Source organism: Lactuca saligna, chromosome 4, assembly GCF_052625555.1.
Source record: "Lactuca saligna cultivar CGN05327 chromosome 4, ASM5262555v1, whole genome shotgun sequence".
NCBI lineage: Eukaryota > Viridiplantae > Streptophyta > Magnoliopsida > Asterales > Asteraceae > Lactuca > Lactuca saligna.
This window is the reverse complement of record NC_136420.1, coordinates 132,973,455-132,996,712: the sequence shown is the minus strand read 5'-3', so window position 1 is coordinate 132,996,712 and position 23,258 is coordinate 132,973,455. Positions and strand designations below refer to the sequence as shown.

At 35.8% G+C, this 23,258-nt stretch overlaps 3 protein-coding genes across 3 annotated transcripts; all 3 read left to right on the top strand.

Moving 5' to 3' along the window:
• Positions 1-2,538: 2,538 nt before the first annotated feature.
• LOC145042832 (cytochrome P450 736A117-like) lies at positions 2,539-5,415 on the top strand. The gene is made up of 2 exons (XM_078991325.1): positions 2,539-3,511; positions 4,460-5,415. The coding sequence occupies exons 1-2, from the start codon at positions 2,585-2,587 to the stop codon at positions 5,069-5,071; spliced, it is 1,539 nt and encodes a 512-aa protein (XP_078847451.1). The 5' UTR covers positions 2,539-2,584; the 3' UTR covers positions 5,072-5,415.
• Positions 5,416-6,311: 896 nt separating this feature from the next.
• Positions 6,312-7,112, top strand: LOC145040157 (uncharacterized). Its single transcript, XM_078988129.1, has 2 exons — positions 6,312-6,467; positions 6,546-7,112. The coding sequence occupies exons 1-2, from the start codon at positions 6,312-6,314 to the stop codon at positions 7,110-7,112; spliced, it is 723 nt and encodes a 240-aa protein (XP_078844255.1).
• A 12,928-nt stretch (positions 7,113-20,040) lies between these two features.
• Positions 20,041-23,053, top strand: LOC145038818 (cytochrome P450 736A117-like). Its single transcript, XM_078987057.1, has 2 exons — positions 20,041-20,816; positions 22,396-23,053. Exons 1-2 carry the CDS (start codon positions 20,484-20,486, stop codon positions 23,008-23,010), a joined length of 948 nt encoding a protein of 315 aa, XP_078843183.1. The 5' UTR covers positions 20,041-20,483; the 3' UTR covers positions 23,011-23,053.
• The last annotated feature ends 205 nt before the right edge of the window (positions 23,054-23,258 follow it).

Here is a 23,258-nt window from a genome sequence, read left to right as displayed (position 1 = left end):
GCCTACTGTGAAGCCGACGTCTAAGTCTAGTGATGTGAACAAAATGAAATTGGGGCAAATTGATTCAACAAATCTGATAGTTATGTTCACTAAAGGTGATAGACACAAGTTTCTGTTCGCTTTGGTCGATAAGCATCTGTTTTCAACAGATTGCTTGGAGCATATCATAAATATCATTCATCGATGCAAACAGAACTCAGTAGCTGACAAGAAGAACTTCACAGATATGCTTAGGTGGTATATTACGTTTCGACATCATATTCTGGCCATTATACCGAAGGTGTTTAAAAACGTGAAGAAGCCTTCTGTTGTTAAGAGGGAATGAAGTTTCTGCTCCAAGGACGCAAAGGGGGAGATTGTTGAGTATATTTGTGTTGCGTCTTGGGCTAGGTGTTTTGTAATCCGGATTGGGCCTGTCCATCTGTGTCTATCTAGATTAGTTACGTAGTTATCTAGATTGATTGCTAGGGTTATAGTATATATATGCATGCATGTATGCGTATATTAATAAGTTTTTCATTACGTTGATTTTTGTAACCCTAAACGCCTCTACAGATTGAAGTTCTTTATCGAGCTCTTATGAGGTGTTATTTGCATTAATCATTCGACACATTCAGCGCAATACTTGTGTTCTTATTACGTTCTTATTTTATATCTTGCTTAGAATCATACGATCCTAAAAGAACTTTGTTCTAACACGTTGCCATCAAACTTGTCCAGTTTTGTCAACTTTATGGTTAACTCGTAGATTGATTTTCCATCTCCATCAGACGATAATATTAGTTCGATTGTTGGGGAAATATAAGTAGGGTGTTGGTGGAGAACCTAATTCCTTATGGATAGTGTAAGTTCATTTTCCGAACTGATATTTTCACCCTATATCTGGGTTATAGGAAATCCAATCTAGGATAATCCAAAAGGAAACTTGTGTATCTAGACACAAAAAGAGAATTTAAATCGCCACAAAGTTCTGAGTTTGTTGAAGAAGAAGAAGAATTGAGAAAATTTTGTATACGACTTAAAAGAGGAGTCGTATATATACATGACGGATTAGGGTTTGATCTTCTAAATTAGTTAGAGAAATCTCGAAATTAATGGCTTAGTAAATGGTTTTCAAAACTGACAAGATTTATCAATCTTACCATAATCAACCACTAGAATTCAGTTTTTCCAAAGTGAAACTAATTCAAATTTCCGAAAACCTTTTGGGGCACTGCCTCTAGGACCCTGCAATGGAGGGAGACTCTCTTGACCCCCATTTTTCTATCGTACCGGCTTATTATTCGATCTTATAAATGCATGTACTCCGTATTCACCAAACATATAATATATATTACAAATGATGAACATATTGGCTCATATGTTAATTTAAATCACCCAAAATGTCCGATTGCACTAAAATCACAAACACCAAATTCTCCAATGATGTTTCAAACAAGTAAATGTTTTTAAAATATAATAATATTTCTACTAACTCGTATGAGAGTCGTTTCAAGGTAGGATCAGACCAAGTTGATATCTTAAAATTCTAGTTGGGATCCAAAAATTTACATATAGATATTGTTTTAAATAGATCCTATAGCCATTAAGATCATTTTTCGTGTATAGGGTGTTAAGATCAAAATCGTTATCAAGGTATTGACAATAGTAGTTATGATAATACTAATATCGATAATATAAGATAACATATAATAATAAAGAAAAAAGAAAACAGTATGCAATGTGATGGGGGTAGTTCTTGTCATTTTAGAGGTATCCATTTTTGAATAATTCTGATTGCTCGATACAATTTCATCACGTTTTGACTCAAAGTGCCAAAGTGGTTTGTCCATCTTGGCGGGCAAAGCTACGTGGGCATGAACGTTCCATAGCTTCAAATAGGGGCCTCCTACTACTCACACAAATAATTCACAATGTTATCTATATTTTTATTTATAATCCTTTATTTTACATTCAATGTACATCTTATATCCCATTCTCTAATTTAAAAGGAATACATAATAAAATTTAAAAACTATTTTTAATAAATTATCTCATTAAGAATATATAATATGCTCAAAATAAACTAATATTGAATATGTTTTTATGATATTTAGGATAAAATTTACTTTTAGTTTCATTGTAAAAACCAATATAAATATCGTTTATCAGAATACATTCACAAAGATTAAAATTGTTTTGTTTTTAACTTATCTTATTATGATTTGATATAAAACCTAAAAACCAACAGTTAAATATAAAAATAAGTATATAAGACAATATAAAACTCTCTAAAATGGCTTATGGATAGTGAAAAAATACAATTTTTTTTTAACAAAAAGCAGTCTTTTTTATATTGGTGTAATGTTAGGAATTTTGAAAATATGGGGAATTTTGAATCTTTCTTTTTTGTTAAACAACCTTAAATTTTACTGTATTTAGGAAAATAACATATATATTATTCTAAAATTTAAACACCTTAAAATATTACTAATTTCTACCACCCACCCCCAAAGAAAAGTTAATTGTTTATTCTCGATTTATTATAAAATAACACGACACCGCCGGGTAATGTACACAAGAGACACATCTTACTTGCACAAAAATGTCGACTTTGATGCAAGAAACAATGGTTCCTTTGGTTTATGCTCCCCCCTTCTTACTCCTACTCTTTTTTCTCATCAAGTTCTATTACTTTAGTCGACCTTCCACCATATTAAACCTACCACCTTCGCCACCAAAACTACCGGTGATCGGCAACATCCACCAGCTAGGACCAATCCTCCACCGCTCCCTTCTTGATTTATCCAAACGCTACGGTGGTCCGCTGATGCTCATGCGCATGGGCTCTGTCCCAACCCTCGTAGTCTCATCAGCCGAAGCAGCACGTGAGATAATGAAAACCCAAGATCTCATATTTGCCACCAGACCCGAATTGCGAAGGTGGCGTCAAATCCTCTACGATCAAAAAGAAGTCTCGGTGGCGCCTTATGGTGAGCACTGGAGGCAATTCAAGAGCATCATGGTTATCCATTTCTTGAGCAAGAACAAGGTCGAAGCTTATCGTGAAGTTCGGGAAGAAGAAACGGAGATCGCAATCGAGAAAATCAAGAAATCTTGTAACATGCAGGAGGCGGTGAATTTGACTGATCTGTTCCAAAAACTTACGAATGATGTGGTATGTAGGGTGACGTTTGGAATGAAGTATAGCGAAGGGGAGAGTGGGAGGAAGTTCAAGAACATGTTGAAGGAATATTTTGATGTATTGAGTGAACTTAATTTTGAGGATATGATTCCATGGCTTTGGTGGGTGGATCGAGTGAGAGGGACTAGTGCTAGAGTCGAGAAAGTTGCTAAAGAGGTCGATGAGTTCTTGGATGGACTGGTGGAGGAGCGGCTGAGGAAACAGTCGACTAGTGGCGACGATGGTGATGTTGATAACAGTGAAGACTTCCTTGATATATTGATTAAGATCCAAAAGAAAGATGCTAATAGCCTTCTAGACAGAGATGGCATCAAAGGACTCCTCTTGGTAAGAAGACTCTTTTTGATTAAAATACTGCTATTTTGCAAAAGTTTTTTTTAAGGTTCGAACGATATACTTTATATAATTTGTTATGAAAACGATTTTCTTGACATAGTTTGAATATCATAAACTAATAGTAAGTAATTTAGTACGCTATTACTAATATTGTATTTATATGGAAACTGATGATTCGATTGATAAACGTGTTCGATTTTTGACATTTAATAACTTTGGAATTACAGGTGCTTTTTTTTTTTTTTTTTTTTTTTTTTTTTTTTTTTTTTTTTTACGTTCACTACAGCATTACACCTCCATTTTCCACTTTGAAAATAACTTCGTCAAACCATAGCATTCAAATATTGAAAGTTAATTTGGAAGCTAGCTATCATTGTTTTGCATGCTGCTACTTTTATATTATTTTAGTTTGTATATATTATTTATATTTATTACGTTAGTTATTTTTATTTACTGACTTAATTTATTATATGAATTTATAATTTTATAAATATATCTATATGCTGAAAATATTTAAATGTATTAAGTATGTAGTTTATGTATAAAATATTTATTGACATGACCTTTGTTGATTTAACCAACTCCTCTCCCTTAGAATTTCCAATTTGTTAGTGTTTATAATTTTCCTTTATATTTTGTTGTTTTTATACGGTATAACATATATTCATGTTACAAATCGGAAGATTTAGAAAACATCTACAAACCTAATTAATATTATTGTCCTCATGATATAAATTATATCCGTCAGAATTTCTACCATTTTTTAATATGAAAATATCATATTGCAACTGAATATGAGAAGATCATATGCAAAGTATTTGTGAAGTTAATTAATTAACCATATATATGTCTCTTTTTATTATCAAGAATATTTGTGAAATTGAATAAATGGCTAAAAGATATATTATGTTCTTGATAATAAACTTTTTATTATTGTAGGATGTATATACCGCTGGAACAGACACAACAACAACAGTATTGGAATGGGCATTTGCAGAACTTCTAAAACATCCTAGGACTTTCAAGAAACTTCAGGATGAAGTGAGGATGGTTCTTCAGGACAAGAATCATATAAACCAACAAGATATCGACAACATGAAATACTTGAAAGCTGTCATAAAAGAAACCTTACGTCTTCATCCCCCTGCCCCAACCCTAATTCCTCGAGTCTCGAGAGAAGATGCAAAAGTCATGGGCTACGACATCATGAAAGGAACTAGGGTTATTATTAATGGATGGGCCATTCAAAGAGACCCTAAAGTATGGGATGAACCCGACGAGTTTCAACCGGAGAGGTTCTTGGATAATAATATTGATTACAAAGGGCACGACTTTGAACTGATTCCTTTCGGTGCAGGAAGAAGGGGGTGTCCGGGGATGCAATTTGCGCTAGTGATAGATGAATATGTGTTGGCTAATCTTTTGCACAAGTTTGATTGGGAGTTGCCGAATGGAGGTAAAGAAGCGGACCTGGATATGGAGGAAGAGCCTGGTATTACGGTTCACAAGAAGGTTCCTCTTTTGGTCGTGGCAAAAGAATTTTCTTCCTAAATCATATATCATTAAAATAATAGTTTTCATACACCTATGAGTATATGTAGTTAAGCATTTTAATTTTGTCATTGTGTAACCATGTGTTAATGGTGTTTATTTACACTCTGATATGTCTTTGAGTGTTTTAAAAAAAGAAAGCAAAAGCAATATATTAACACCTCCATCGTCAAGAAGCTAGAGAGGAAAAAAGGGGATGATCCAGTTATAAGGTGCAGTTACATGTTGGGGGCTTTGACCGACTCAATCCAATTAATACAAACACCTCTAATCCTATTCGAGAGCCACAAAAAAGAAGTTAAAATCCTTTTTGTTCCTAAACGAATAGGTAATTCTGTTTAATACTCGAAACATTAAAAGCCTTTTTGTGTTCCTAAACGACCAAATCACCTAGAAGGAGCAACTTAACCAATACTATAACCAAACGCCTTCCTTTGTTTCTTCTAATGTGGGCTTCTATCTCTTCATCCATCTTTCACCTCCATTTCGAAATGGGCTTCCATCTCTTTTCCCGCCTTCACTAAGGCTCATATCATTTCTTTTAATATGCTAAGCCCATGTTCTACTTCCAAACTACACATTTTGTCTATGGCTAAGCCCATGTTTACTTCCAAACTACTTGTCCCACAAGGGACATGAGCCTAGTGGTGCACAAACCGATTTTTTTTCAAACCGGTTCGGTTCAAGTCAATATGGTCAACACCGGTTCAAGGCTAAACCGGCTCTTCAATAAAAATATATGAACTTTATAGACCGGTTCGGTTCCTCGAAAACCGGTTCAGGAGAAAACTAGTTCATTGGATTTTTTTTGTTTCTTTCTTTGTTTTGGTGATTTAATTTAAAATGGACGGCAAAAAGGAGTTGCTTTCATTCAGAAAATAGAGTTTGACAGTAAGAAAAGATAAAAAAAAAAAAAAAGGAAAAAGTTTGTATGCATAAAAGTACACGCATGTATCCATCATGCAATACACATATATTAATATATATTTTAGATGTATATCTGTATATATCTTATATTTAGTTTGTATTTGGTTGGGCTGTCCAACATTGTATTTAGCCCATTATGTATTATTGTGGTATTAATATACGTGAGAGGCTCAATGTCAATTCGTGGGAAAATATTCACGCTAACATGGTATCAGAGAATTCTACCCTCTAACCCTAGCCGATCCATACCCGTGGTCATATTTTTCTCACCTTTCACCTTTGTTCTTCATCTTCTCTCTTCTTCTTCATCACAATGACCAGAGAGTCTTCTAATCCCAAACCTAGTCCCAACGATAAAATCTATGGGATAACCAATATCAAGTCTTATGTCCCCCTTCTTCTCGATCTCGACCGCTTGAATTATGATTCCTGGAAAGAGCTTTTTAAAACTCACTACATTGGATACAAAGTATATGGTCATCTTGATGGGTCTGCTAAAATTAAAGATGATCCAGAATGGGAAACAGTGGACAATATTGTAAAATAGTGGCTATATGGAACACTTACTCAATCCGTTCTCCAATCTATTCTCAAACCCAACGCCACTGCAGCAGATGTTTGGAAGACTATTGAAGACCTGTTTCATGAGAATAAAGAGACTGAAGCCATGGAATTAGATGATGAACTTCGTTCTATCACCATTGGCGATTCTACAGTTATGGAATATTGTACACGTATCAAGTCCATCTCTGATCTTCTTGCTAATATTGGATCCCCGGTACTCGAAAGAAACCTCGTTATTTATGCCATTAATGGTTTATCTCATAAATTTACCCATGTCGTCACCACCATTCGACATCAAAAACCGTTTCCTACTTTCCTTGAGATGCGCTCCATGTTAACCCTTGAAGAACGGTCCATGGCAAAAGATCACTCCCGTCACGTTCAAGCCTCACATCAAGACAATGCATCTTCACCAACCATTCTCACCACCGAGTACCAAAATCGCCCCTCTCATTATCGATTAAATAACACCAGAGGTAGAGGTGGTGGTCGGAATCAACGTGGCGGCAGCAGGGGAGGTCAGAACGGCGGGAGAGGTGGCGTAAGGTAGGGACAATTTGGAGGCGGAGGCTTCGCACGCGGTCAAAATTAGAGGGGGGGGGGGGATATTCTCCCTGGATGACGTCGTCGCAGATTCAAGGTCAACACCAGCATCGTGGGCTATTACCTTCTCCACCAATTCAACAATTCCCATGGCCCAATAATCATTACTCAAATTCTCAACACCAATGGCCCAATTCGAATGTAGCCCATCATCAAGCTCTTTTCTCCATGTCTCAGCAGCCCAATAATCAGTCCAACAGCTGGCAATGGTTTCAATACCCGAATAATGTGGATCAACCGACCACTTTACCGCAAACATTTAATACTATGACTCTTCAAGACCCAAACAATGCAGATTGGTATATGGACACCGGGGAAACCGCTCATCTTCACGCCGATTAAGGTAGTCTCAAGTCCTTTAAAAATAAGTGCACTAATTCAAATATATCAGTTTTAGTCGGCAATGGGTCTCTTATTCCTATCACCAAAATTGCTTACTCTACTCTTGCTTTAAACCCTTTTCGCACCCTTATTTTAAAAAATGTTCTTATCACTCCCCAAATTATTAAAAATCTCGTTTCTGTTCGTCAGTTTACTCGTGATAATAAATGTTCTACAGAATTTGACGAGTTTGGTTTTTCTGTGAAGGATTTTATCACCAAACGCACCCTCTTTCGATGTGATAGCATCGGAGATCTTTACCCAGTCACCAAACCGAGTCCTCAAGTCTTTCTCAGTCTCAGCTCATCATTATGGCATCAAAGACTCGGTCATCCTAGTCAACATGTTCTAAAACAATTAATTTCTAGCAATTCCATTTCATGTAATAAAAATGATTCGTCATTTCTTTGTCATGCGTGTCAACTTGGCAAGCATACTCGTTTATCTTTCTCGTTATCTAAAACTCATGCTTTATATCGTTTTCAAGTTATTCATTCAGATGTATGGACTTCACCTTTGCAAAGTCATAGTAGAATAAAATATTATGTTATTTTTATTGACCAATTTTCTCATTTTGTGTGGGTGTACCCTCTTATACTGAAATCAGATGTGTTCTCCAAATTTCTTCATTTTCGTGCATATGTCAAAAATCAATTCAACACTGATATTCAAACATTTCAATGTGACAACGGAAAAGAATATGACAACTCTCTCTTTCATCAACTTTGTGACACCAATGGCATACACATTCGTTTCTCATGTCCATACACTTCCCCACAAAATGGGAAATCTGAGTGTATGCTTCGTACTTTAAATAATATGATCCATACACTTCTTTTCCAAGCTCATCTCCCTGCCCCCCCCCCCCCCCCACTTATTGGGTGGAAGCTCTCCATATGTCCGCTCATCTCTTGAATATCCTTCCATCCACATCTATCCACAATGACACGCCATTTCACAGACTCTTCAACAAACACCCATCCTACTCTCATCTTTGAGTGTTCGGGTGCCTGTGCTATCCTCACCTCAATACAATCAATAAACTTGAGCACCGATCGGTCCCATGTATCTTTCTTGGGTATCCCTCTAATCACAAAAGTTTTCGTTGTCTCAATCTTCATTCTAAAAAAATAATCATCTAACGACATGTCACCTTTGATGAAACCATTTTTCCATTCGGCTCAATGACCCCGGACCATCCCCCCACTTATGATTTTCTTAATATATCTGACTCCCACAATTTCTTTAATGATCCCACCATCACTTCCCATTCTCATTCGTCTCCCCCTATTCTGTCTCCTGTCGGTGGCACCTCCACCGACAACGCCGTTGTCTCTGTCGACCAAAACATGCCTGTCGACGTTGATGCTCCGACATCTCCCCTTTCCTCCATTGATGCAACTCCAGCTGCCACTTTGATTCCTTTAAATCATAACCGGTCCACCATGTTGGGTCCTTCTAGTACTCATCCTATGACCACTTGTGCTAGACTTGGTATTCATAAACCCATTGATCGTCTCAACCTTCATACCGACATAGTTTCTAATCGCTCCCCTCTTCCTAAAAACTATTCTAAAGCTTTCCAAGACCCTAATTGGCGTAATGCCATGAAAGACGAATATGATGCACTTATTTCTAATGGAACTTGGGTACTTGTACCTCGGCCTCAAAATACTAATGTTGTTAACTGTATTTGGTTGTTTAAAAAGAAGCTTAATGCAGATGGCTCTCTTGCTCGATATAAAGCACGGTTGGTTGCTAATGGACGTAGCCAACATCCAGGCCTTGATTGTGATGAAACTTTTAGTCCGGTTGTTAAACCTGCTACTATTCGGACAGTTCTTAGTATTGCCATCTCTCATTGTTGGCCAGTTCATCAGTTGGATATTAAGAACGCTTTTCTTCATGGCCATTTACAGGAAACAGTTTATATGCATTAGCCACCGGGTTTTTGTGATCCCTCTGCTCCAGATCATGTATGCTTATTACAATGATCTCTTTATGGTCTCAAGCAGGCTCCTCGTGCATGGTACCACATATTTGCTCAATATATCACTCAGTTCGGCTTCACTAACAGCAAATCTGATTCTTCTTTATTCATCTACAACAAAGGGGGTCACATAGCCTATCTTTTACTTTATGTTGATGATATTGTGTTGACTGCTTCATCCACAGGTCTCTTACAGCATATTATCACCACCTTACGTGCTCAATTCTCCATGACTGATTTGGGTGCTCTCAATTATTTTCTTGGTATATATGTCGTTCGAGATCGTCATGGCATGTTTCTCTCTTAACAGAAATATGCCACATAAATTCTGGACCGTGCTAAAATGTCTAATTGCAAACCTGCTCGAACTCCAGTCGAAACGTCTGCCAAATTTGATGGCTCAGGCCCTCCTGCTGTTGATCCAACCTTATATCGTAGTCTTGTGGGTGCACTTCAATACTTGACTTTAACTCGGCCGGATATATCTTATGCAGTTCAATAGGTGTGTCTATATATGCATGATCCTCTAGAACCTCACTTTACTGCTCTCAAACAGATCCTTCGATATGTTCGTGGCACTCTTGATCATGGATTACAGCTCTATGCTTCTCCTGCTCGTGGTTTAGTTGCTTACTTTGATGCTGATTGGGCAGGCTGCCCTACCTCTCGTCGATCCACATCTGGCTATTGTGTCTTCCTTGGACATAATCTTCTCTCTTGGTCTTCCAAATGATAGGGTACCATTTCCAGGTCTAGTGCTGAAGCAGAGTATCGTGGTGTTGCGAATGTTGTTGCCGAGACTAGTTGGCTTCATAACTTACTCCGGGAGCTCTTTTACCCTCCTATGACTGCTAATCTTGTTTACTGTGACAATGTTAGTGCCGTTTATCTATCTACCAATCCGGTTCAGCATCAACGCACCAAACACATCGAGATCGACATCCATTTTGTGCGTGATAAAGTGGCCTTGGGCCAGATTCGTGTTCTTCATGTTCCCTCTTCATCTCAATATGCTGATATCTTTACCAAGGGGCTACCGTCTACTTTGCTTCTTGACTTTTGGTCCAGTCTGAACGTTCGTCCGCGACCTCTCGTTCGGACTGCGGGGGGCTGTTAGATGTATATATGTATATATCTTATATTTAGTTTGTATTTGGTTGGGCTGTCCAACATTGTATTTAGCCCATTATGTATTATTGTGGTATTAATATACGTGAGAGGCTCAATGCCAATTCATAGGAAAATATTCACGCTAACAATATATTTGAAGTAACTTTCCAGCAGAAAAAATAGTAATATATATATATATATATATATATATATATATATATATATATATATATATATATATATATATATATATATGGAGTTTCCTTTCTCTAGTATTTTGCTTTTGGAGTTCTTTTGCCCGATGAAAGCAAACACGAGAGGTGGTAGCTCGGAGAAGATGCAATAGCAGTGGTGGTTTATGGCGATGATTCCGATGGAGATGGTGAAGGTAGGTGATGATGGTGGTGTTCGATGGCGATAAGAAGCTGTGATGATGATGGTTCTAAACCGGTTCCCACTAATCGGTTCTAAATCGGTTCCAACTAAACTGGTTCCAACATCTAGAATCTCGAACCTGTCCAAAACAGAGGTTCGGTTCTCAAACCGGATCAGTTCTTCTTGAATCGGTTCACGTCAAACCGGTTTACCGGTTTATGAGGCGGTTCGGTTCCTGAACCGGTTTTTTGTGCACACCTACATCAGCCATTGACCTATGGTTGAAGGTATCTTTCCAACAAGGCCTTTGGTGCAAGTTTCCTACTTAAAAAAATGTTAAAAAAAACATATATATTTAGTAAAGATTAGAAGAAATTATAGAAATTGTCCAAGTGGTTTACCAAAATTTTACGTTTGGTCCTTATCTTTTCTTTTGTACTCGGACTGTTCCTAGGTTTTGATTTTGTTATGGTAAAAGTCCATACCTAATAGGAAATCACTATAATGCCCTTAATATTTTCTTTTTCAATTACTTTTTTTTAAAATTAAATGATTTAATACATTTATTAAAAAGTAGGACCCACTTGAATTCCATCACCCACTCGAACTCCTCCTTATTTACCCCTACCCACGCCCTGTTTCCAAATCTCTTATGACCACTGCCATTTCTTCGGCATGAGACTTCACCTTACTGGTGACCAGATGAGCTTCTGCCCAAATCTTTTCCACGCTCATCTGTAATACCGTAAATTTTCAAACAAAAATTTTCATTTTAAAATCACATAATTCTCATAAACACATTTCACAAAAATCTCAAGTATCAATTTATCAAATACAAACTCCATAATTGTTTGATTAAAATCCAGGATCCTTAAAACATAACTCTTTATCTCGTGTGTACAATCAAGCCGACGCCTTCCCGCGATCCTAAGAAGTAGCTAAAACACATATCACACAACACGGTAAACACGAAGCTTAGTGAGTTCCCCAAAATACCACACATATCACATTAGTCACTCGAGGCTATAACTCGAATAAGACCCTCCAGTCATTGTGTCTCAGTGGAAACCCTCCGGTCCAACCACTCGGGTTGGACTCTCAAGTCCTGTATCTCAGTGAAGACCCTCTGGTCTCACAACTCGGTTCGGACCCTCCGGTCCTAACTCAGTAAGAACGAAATAATACACAACATAAATCACAAACACATAACGTATGATATCACAATACTCAATAAATGCATACAAGACCCTCCGGTCACACAAAGATACCACTCACGGTAAGAATAGTGAGAAGACTCACCTCGTAAGTAAGCTAGGAAAAATGTGTACTGTAACGCCCGTAGATCCGGGCTAGTCAATTTAGAGGCAATAAGTGTCGAAAATGACTTTTCGTCAAAATATTATTTAGAATAAATAATCTTAACCAAGTTTTAGTATATGTTACAAGGTTTCCGTACATATAAAGACCGCCGAAATCCGATTTATAACGAGGAAGTTATGACCCGTCGACGTTTCGCGACGTAACCGGCACGATACCGGGAAACGTAAATAGTAAATTTATGATAGAGCGAGATTTAGCCTTATCGATCTAAACAAAAGTCGTAGAATACATTAAACCGAAAGCGTCCATAAAAAGAACGCCCAAATCTGACTTTGTATGAGGAAGTTATGATTTTTCGAAGTTTCGGATTAGCAGTGTACAACCCCAAATTCGAATATTCTATCGAGCGGTTTTTAGCCGACACAACCTAAACGAGAATCGAACATGTCTTTATTAGTATCGTAACGATAAAAAGACAGACGAAAATGGACATCGGATGAAGAAGTTATGAGATTTTAACGGACCAATCCTTTCCCGACCTGTTAAAAATATAACTTTAAAAATAAAGTCAAACTTAGCCGACGGAGTCTAAACGAAAGTTGTAGAGTATTGATCCACCTATGCGTGGATATAAAGAACGTCAAAAACGGAGTTCATATGAATGAATTACAAATTATAATAACATATTTACGTATTAAAATAATATATAAATCATATATACGTACACACACACGCACACACACACACATATATATATATATATATATATATATATATATATATATATCATTAGAAAGGAATCGACGATGCGGTCATTATAAGACTAATGTTGACATTAGTTTAGTACAAATATCGTTAAATCTATTTAAAATAATATTATAAAGGATTGTTTAGTTGTTTATATAACTATAAGGTCATTAAGTAATTATGGAGGGTAGTTTTTGTAAATCCAATTACTATAAATAAGAGGCTTGGGCTCTCATATTTCTTGCACCATTCTCTTGATTCAAGAGTCTTTCTCTTTTTATCCCCCGAGCATTTCGGTCCCTCGTGATTCGACTTCTCTTTCTGCAGTTTTAGTATAGTAAGGTGAGCGCTGAAGCGTTGTACGAATCTTTCTTAGAAAGATTCAGCGACGAAGTTCTACCCCTACAGAGCCCGACTCCTAGCTAAAATCCCCTTGTAAGTAAGTTATGCTTACCCTATTTTAAATATAGTTTATATTTAAAATTAGTATTGTTATTATAATTTTATAATAAATATTTGAGCTATTATTATGATCTATATAAGTGTCGTTATAATATCTTTTTAACTACTCACGGTACGGGGAATCTGGTTTAAAGGGTCGCATAGGATTATTGGATTTCAGAAGTGCTATACGTCAAAATGATCCTACCCTCCGGTGTTTTATGTCTGCCCCTGTCTGTACATAGTGATTGGGAAATATTGTTTAAACGATTATATAATAATAATAATAATAATAATAATAATAATAATAATAATAATAATAATAATAATAATAATAATAATAAGTCACTGTAAATATTAGACTAAAATCTAGTGGTAATAATACTAGGTTTCGTCGAAGGAAATTATTTTAAAGTAAACGAAACGATATCTGAGTACCGAGTCACCACCTTCTCAGGTGAGTGCATAGTTACTTTCATCTTACACATATATGTGAAATATTTTATATAAACTACGTCCTATGTGTGCATATTATCTGAATATTTGTTGTCTATGCTGGATGAACGTTTTTTTATACATGTTTTAAATGATTTGAACTGTATACGTATTTTAAATATACAAATATGTTGGGTATGAGATGGGTAGATGAATGATGAGAGATAAAAGATGATGTGAGTAAACATTGGCAACTATAGACTTAGTGCCTAACAAATAACATCAGCAGCTATGGACTTAGTGCCTATTGGACAAACACTGGTAGCTATGGACTTAGTACCTGTTAGGAATTGGTAGCTATGTACTCAGTACCTATTAGATAAACACTGGTAGTTATGGATTTAGTAGCCAACAGCTATGGAATTAGTGCTTTACGAACGAGCATTGGCAGCTATGGATTTAGTGCTAGTCCTATAACTCTGGAAGCAAAGGACTTCAGAATGAACGAATGCGAGATAGATGACTCTTAGGATAGATCCTTAAGAGTAAAGAAGATAATGGGGATGTGTAATTGGATCGATTGTTTGATTGTTTAAACATAATAATTATATTATTGTGGGTTGAAAACCCTATGTACTCACCAGGTTTCCCAACCTGACCCACTCAGTTTATTTATATTACAGGTGTTGAGATGAAGTCACATTACACCGAGAGATTAAAGAGATGTAGATCACTACTGTAAATAAATGTAAGTTCTGTTTATGCTTATGTTTCTATATTGACGATGACATCCCGAATGTTTTAAAACGAATTAAAAATACTTTTCTTCAGAAATGCTTTGATAACGTATTTATCATGTTTTACTAGGAACAAATTCCGCAACATTTTTATTAAAAGAGGTACTCTGATTTTTCTAAAGCATAAAAAAATTGGTCTTTTTTCGCCGTGAAAATGGGGCTATCACAGTTGGTATCAGAGCATTAGTTTAAGAGAACTAGGAATTTGTAAGAAATTTCTAGACTTAAAACTTAGAATGCTAAGTGATGATTGTGAGGAGTGTGTCTAATAGATTCAGGTAATACACCTGAATAGACACATGCACTAGCTTATTTTAGGAATGATGCCTAAATTGCTTTTACGTGCTAAATGATTTGTTATGCTTTATGCTATAGTTTAATCGGATCTATGGTCTGTTGCCGACCGGATATGGAAACCTTATGTGTTTAGGATTTTAAACGTACGAATACGATATTAGAACTAGCATATAAACGTTTCGGAGTGATAAGGATGATTTAAACATCAATCCTAATCTAGATTCACCTTATTCGGTGTATAGATCAAAATGGCAAGAACCCGCAGTGGAGCTGGGAATGCAAATGGGAATAGGAATCAACCCCCGGTGTTTCAGCAAATACATGTCGTAGTAGAAGATGTACCCGAGCCAATCACCATGGTTGGAGTACAAGCCATGGTTCGGGCTATGTTAGCTGAACAAAGGGAAGAAATGAGGTAGATGTTGAATAGGGACGAACCTACTATGCCCATTGAGCAAACCGAACTGATTCCCGAGCAATCGGAGGAAGGGAACTACAGCCGCCAAGTGAGTCAAGTGGGGACTTAAGGTGAACGAAGGGGTGGCCCGGAAAGGAGAAACGACAAGGATGGGCGAATGTACAAGAATTTCTTGGGTGCAAAACCACCAAGTATCTCAGGAAGTCCAAAGTCGGTTGAGATTATGGATTGGATCTCCGAGATGGAGATGGTGTTTGAGAACTGCAGCTGTAGCGAGAAACAGAAGACTGTCTTCGCAGTAAGACAACTGAAAATAGGAGTCTTGAGCTGGTGGAAGCTACTGGCAGATACGATGCCACGAGGAGAAGCCCTAAGGATGTCATGGGAAGAGTTTTTGGAACAGTTGAAAATGTAGTACTGCTCAGAGATAGATCTGATAGACCTGAACAACAAGTTTCAGAACCTGAAGAAAGGGAAGATGAGTGTTGATGAGTATTCCATCGTATTCACCGAGAGGATGAATCTATTTCCCTACTTGGTTCCTACTGAACTCTCCAAGATTGATAGATTTGCTAAAGGGTTGCCCACTAACTTTGGCCCAATGGTCAAAATGGCAACTACCTTGAAAACAGTTGTTATGGCAGCTAAGAGCGTAGACACCCAGATAAGAGAAAAGGGTCTAGAAAAAGATAAGGCAGGAGAGAAGCGGAAGTTTGAAGGATCTTCAAGGTCCAACAAGGAGATCAAATTCTCAAAGCTTGGAGGAGGAGAAGGAGGTGAAGCGAGATGGTGTGATAAATGCAAGAAGAAGCATTATGGGAAGTGCAACAAAGAAGTAACTTGTTACAAGTGTGGAAGGACTAGTCACTATTCCAAGGACTGCACACATAATGATAAGGTATGCTATGGATGTGGAGGCAAGGGGAACCTGTCAAGAAATTTCCCAAAGAAAAACAAAGCAGCAAAGGCAAACACACCACCAAGGCTAAGGGCATTCCACATGATCCTTGACGAGGCAGAAAACCATGCAAGGAACCACGGATAAGGAATCCATACCCGAAGAATGAGTTATGAGGTAGCTTAAGAGATAGAACAATATGATGTAGCCTATTAGAGGCATAGTCTAGGGTGAACTTGAACACCTATGTAATAGTTTCAAGAAATAATGAATCCTTCATTTTGCTATCTGATGTGTTAAACTGTTATGTGATTTTCTTGTATGGTGACTTGAAAAACTATGAGACCATACTTGGGACGAGTATGAGTAGGTGTGAAAAGTAGTAGATGCATATACTACCGAAAGCACAGGACTCACGCTTGGATCAAGGAAAGTCACAAGGTTACCAAGAAGCTAGTAATTGATACCATTTTATTCAAGTATGTCATTACCATCGTTTCGGTAATGACTAAAAAGATTATTGATATTCCGACCCTAGTAGTCATATAGAATTGAGTCCGACTACACTGAGTATGCTATGTGGTTTATAAAATCAAGTTCGATGTAGCATCTGACTTAAGACGGAAGATTGGAATAAAAAGCGATCAGTAGAGGTATCACAAAAAGTTGTTTGTAGCTAGAAATGCTACCTTTTAAAATGTGATTATATCACATTAGAACATGAAGGAAGGTATAGTCTGTTTTGGAATATAACTATAAGAGACCTGAGTCTGAACATGCATCATATGATGGTAGGTCTTAATTTGGAGTCTAACCTGAGATAGAAAGCAGATGCACGATTGAGTACTGATTACAGTCAATAAGTCTAAGAGATAGACTTGAAGGAATATATAAGTTATAATTATTACCAAGGATGAAGAGATGACGTATGGAGTCATTATACAAGCCCTGTTTCGTTGATGATTCCGGGACGTAATCATCCTAAGGGGGAGATAATTGTAACGCCCGTAGATCCGGGATAGTTAATTTAGAGGCAATAAGTGTCGAAAATGACTTTTCGGAAAAATATTATTTAGAATAAATAATCTTAACCAAGTTGTATTATATGTTACAAGGTTTCCGTACATATAAAGACCGTCGAAATCCGAGTTATAACGAAGAAGTTATGACCTGTCGAAGTTTCGCGACGGAACCGACACGATACCGGGAAACGTAAATAGTGAATTTACGATAGAGAGATATTTATCCCTAGCGATCTAAACGAAAGTCGTAGAATATGTTAAACCGAAAGCGTCCATAAAAAGAACGCCCAAATCTGACTTCGTATGAGGAAGTTATGATTTTTCGAAATTTCGGATTAGCAGTGTACAACCCGAAATTCGAATATTAGATCGAGCGGTTTTTAGCCGATACAACCTAAAAGAGAATCGGACATCTCGTTATTAGTAGCGTAACGATAAAAATACAGACGAAAATGGATATCGGATGAAGAAGTTATGAGATTTTAACGGACCAATCGTGTCCCGACCTGTTAAAAATATAACTTTAAAAATAAAGTCAAAATTAGCCGACGGAGTCTAAGCGAAAGTTGTAGAGTATGTCGCCACCTACGCGTGGATATAAAGAATGTCAAAAATAGAGTTCGTATGAACGAATTACAAATTATAATAACATATTTACGGATTAAAATAATATATAAATCATATATACGTACACACACACACACACACACACATATATATATATATATATATATATATATATATATATATATATATATATATATATATATCATTAGAAAGGTATCGACGATGCGGTCATTATAAGACTAATGTTGAGTTCTTTCGACATTAGTTTAATACAAATATCGTTAAATCTATTTAAATTAGTATTATAAAGGGTTGTTTAGTTGTTTATATAACTATAAGGTCATTAAGTAATTATGAAGGGTAGTTTTTGTAAATTCAATTACTATAAATAAGAGGCTTGGGCTCTCATATTTCTTGCACCATTCTCTTGATTCAAGAGTCTTTCTCTTTTTATTCCCCGAGCATTTCGGTCCCTCGTGATTCGACTTCTCTTTCTACAGTTTTAGTATAGTAAGGTGAGCGCTGAAGCGTTGCACGAATCTTTCTTAGAAAGATTCAACGACGAAGTTCTGCCCTTGCAGAGCCCGACTCCTAGCTAAAATCTCCTTGTAAGTAAGTTATGCTTACCCTATTTTAAATATAGTTTATATTTAAAATTAGTATTGTTATTATAAATTTATAATAAATATTTGAGCTATTATTATGACTTATATAAGTGTCGTTATAATATCTTTTTAACTACTCGCAGTACGGGGAATCTGGTTTAAAGGGTCGCATAAGTGTTGTTGGATTTCAGAAGTGCTATATGCCAAAATGATCCTACCCTCCGGTGTTTTATGTCTGGCCCCCTGTCTGTACATAGTGGTTGGAAAATATTGTTTAAACGATTATATAATAATAATAATAATAATAATAATAATAATAATAATAATAATATCAACAACAACAACAACAACAATAATAATAATAATAATAATAATAATAATAATAATAATAATAATAATAATAATTAGTCACGGTAAATATTAGACTAAAATCTAGTGGTAATAATACTAGGTGTCGTCGAAGGAAATTATTTTAAAGTAAACGAAGCGATGTCCGAGTACCGAGTCACCACCTTCTCAGGTGAGTGCATAGTTACTTTAATCTTACACATAGATATGAAATATTTTATATAAACTACGTCCTATGTGTGCATATTATCTGAATATTTGTTGTCTATGTTGGATGAACGTTTTTATACATGTTTTAAATGATTTGAACTGTATACGTATTTTAAATATACAAATATGTTGGGTATGAGATGGGTAGATGAATGATGAGAGATAAAAGATGATGTGAGTAAACATTGGCAGCTATAGACTTAGTGCCTAACAAATAACATCAGCAACTATGGACTTAGTACCTATTAGACAAACACTAGTAGCTATGGACTTAGTACCTGTTAGGAATTGGTAGCTATGGACTTAGTACCTATTAGATAAACATTGGTAGCTATGGATTTATTACCCAGTAGCTATGGAATTAGTGCTTTACGAATGAGCGTTGGTAGCTATGGATTTAGTGTCAGTCCTATAACTCTGGAAGCAAAGGACTTCAGAATGAACGAATGCGGGATAGATGACTCTTAGGATAAATCCTTAAGAGTAAAGAAGATAATGAGGATGAGTAATTGGGTCAATTGTTTGATTGTTTAAACATAAGAGTTATATTATTGTAGGTTGAAAACCCTATGTACTCACCAGGTTTCCCAACCTGACCCACTCAGTTTATTTATATTACAGATGTTGAGATGAAGTCACATTACACTGAGAGATTAAAAAGATGTAGATCACTAGTGTAAATAAATGTAAGTTCTTTTTATGCTTATGTTTCTATATTGACGATGACATCCCGAATGTTTTAAAATAAATTAAAAATACTTTTCTTCGGAAATGCTTTGATAACGTATTTACCATGTTTTACTGGGAACAAATTCCGCAACATTTTTATTAAAAGAGATACTCTGATTTTTATAAAGCATAAACAAAATCGGTCTTTTTTCGCCGTGAAAATGGGGATGTCACATGTACCCCCACGAACCTTCTAATCCCTGCCTACATGTAACGCGCATCTCAAATTAACACTTAAAATCACAAATCTTGATAAATTCATGCTAGCCTCTCTCTAACTCTTGGGAAGGGCAAAAGACCATTCTACCCCTCCATGACCTCCACTACTCGTGTTTGACCAAACCCTAAAGTCAACACTCAAGTCAATAGTCCATGTTGACCCAACTCGTCGAGTGCATCTCTGCAACTCCTCGAGTCCCCTTAATTCCTCAGGAACCTCATGAAAGTCCAACACAACTTGTCGAGTTGACCTGTCAACTTGCCGAGGTACAACATGCTCAGACTCATCGGGACAAATCCTAACCGACTCGTCGAGTCAGCTCATTGACTCGGCGAGTCCATTCAGTCCGTAACATGCAGGAGGTGGTGAATTTGACTCGGCGAGTCCATTCAGTCCGTAACATTTGGAATGAAGTATAGCGAAGGGGAGAGTGGGAGGAAGTTCAAGAACATGTTGAAGGAATATTTTGATGTATTGAGTGAGCTTAATTTTGAGGATATGATTCCATGGCTATGGTGGGTGGATCGAGTGAGAGGGACTAGTGCTAGAGTCGAGAAAGTTGCTAAAGAGGTCGATGAGTTCTTGGATGGACTGGTGGAGGAGCGGCTGAGGAAACAGTCGAACAGTGGCGACGATGGTGATGTTGATAACAGTGAAGACTTCCTTGACATATTGATTAATATCCAAAAGAAAGATGCTAATAGCCTTCTAGACAGAGATGACATCAAAGGACTCCTCTTGGTAAGAAGACTCTTTTTGATTAAAATACTGCTATTTTGCAAAAGCTTTTTTTAAGGTTCGAACGATATACTTTATATAATTTGGTATGAAAACGATTTTCTGACATAGTTTGAATATCTATATATCTTATAAAGGAAACATTTTTCCTTGATTCTTATGTATTTGAAACCCTCTAATTTAATTTCTTTGATTCTTATGCATTTGAAACCCCCCAATTTAACTAATACCACTCAAAAGACTTTTTAATAATGATTATTAATTGACTCTTCAATGTAAAAATAACATGAACAACATCAAACATAACAAGACCAAGTATAAATACGGTGAATAATAGGAACATCTTTGTCATATTTTAAAATGATTAAGGACCTTTAAAGAAGGAAAAAAGACTTTTATGTGTGTATTGCTTTTCATATAAATTTCAATAAATTTTTTTTACCAACTGTTCAATAGGTGGTTGTTTCCGATATGTCACATGTTATATTCCGGGTAGAAACTTTTTCCTAAAGATGCATCTAATTTCATTCATTACACGTACTAAATTAATATTTGCTCATGCATACACAAACAAATCTTGCTCATCATTTTAAATTCTTTAAATATATTCAGTTTTTATCACGGTTCCTTCAACAATATAAATTATCTCTACCTTCAATATTTGACACTTTTATGTTCTATATGTATCCATACTTGTAAGAATTTTTATTTTTATCATAAACTAATAGTAAGTAATTTACTACGCTATTATTAATATTGTATTTACGCTATTATTAATATTGTATTTATATGGAAACTGACGATTCGATTGATAAACGTGTTCGATTTTTGGCATTTAATAACTTTGAAATTACATTTTTTTTACCTTCACTACAGCATTACACCTCCATTTCCCACTTTGAAAATAACTTCGTCAAACCATAGCATTCAAATATTGAAAGTTAATTTGGAAGCTAGCTATCATTGTTTTGCTGCTACTTTTTTATTATTTTATATTGTATATTTGTATATAATAATATTATAAATTATTTATATTTATTACGTTAGTTATTTTTATTTACTAACTTAATTTATTATATGAATTTATAATTTTATAAATATATCTATATGCTGAAAATATTTAAATGTATTAGTATATAGTTTATGTATAAAATATTTTTTGACATGACCTTTGTTGATTTAACCAATTCCTCCCCTTAGAATTTCCAATTTGTTAGTGTTTATATTTTTCCTTTATAGTTTGTTGCTTTTATAAAGTATAACATAAACCTAATTAATATTATTTTCCTTATGATGATAAATTATATCCGTCAAAATTTCTGCAACTTTTTAATATGAAAATATCGCGTTGCAACGGTTAGTCAATATGAAATGATCGATCATATGCAAAGTATTTGTGAAGTTAATTAATTAACCATATATATATATATATATATATATATATATATATATATATATATATATATATATATATATATATATATATATATATATATCTTTTTATTGTCAAGAATATTTGTGAAACTGAATAATGGCTAAAAGATACATTATGTTCTTGATAATAAACCTTTTATTATTGTAGGATGTATATACCGCTGAAACAGACACAACAACAACAACAATATTGGAATGGGCATTTGTAGAACTTCTAAAACATCCTAGGACTTTCAAGAAACTTCAGGATGAAGTGAGGATGGTTCTTCAGGACAAGAACCATATAAACCAACAAGATATAGACAACATAAAATACTTGAAAGCTGTCATAAAAGAAACTCTACGTCTTCATCCCCCTGCCCCAACCCTAATTCCTCGAGTCTCGAGAGAAGATGCAAAAGTCATGGGATACAACATCATGAAAGGAACTAGGGTTATTATTAATGGATGGGCCATTCAAAGAGACCCTAAAGTATGGGATGAACCTGATGAGTTTCAACCGGAGATGTTCTTGGATAATAATATTGATTACAAAGGGCACGACTTTGAACTGATTCCTTTCGGTGCAAGAAGGAGGGGGTGTCCGGGGATGCAATTTGCGCTAGTGATAGATGAATATGTGTTGGCTAATCTTTTGCACAAGTTTGATTGGGAGTTGCCGAATGGAGGTAAAGAAGCGGACCTGGATATGGAGGAAGAGCATGGTAGTACGGTTCACAAGAAGGTTCCTCTTTTGGTCATGGCAAAAGAATTCTCTTCCTAAATCATATATCATTAAAATAATAGGTTCATACACCTATGAGTATATGTAGTTAAGCATTTTAATTTTTTCATTGTGTAACCATGTGTTAATGGTGTTTATTTCCACTCTGATATGTCTTTGAGTGTTTTCTTAGAAAAAAAAAAAGCAAAAGCAATATCCCATCAAGAAGCTAGAAAGGGAAAAAGGGAATGGTCCGGTTATAAGGCTGGAAGGAATGATGTCATCGAAATCACACTCCCTTTATTGTT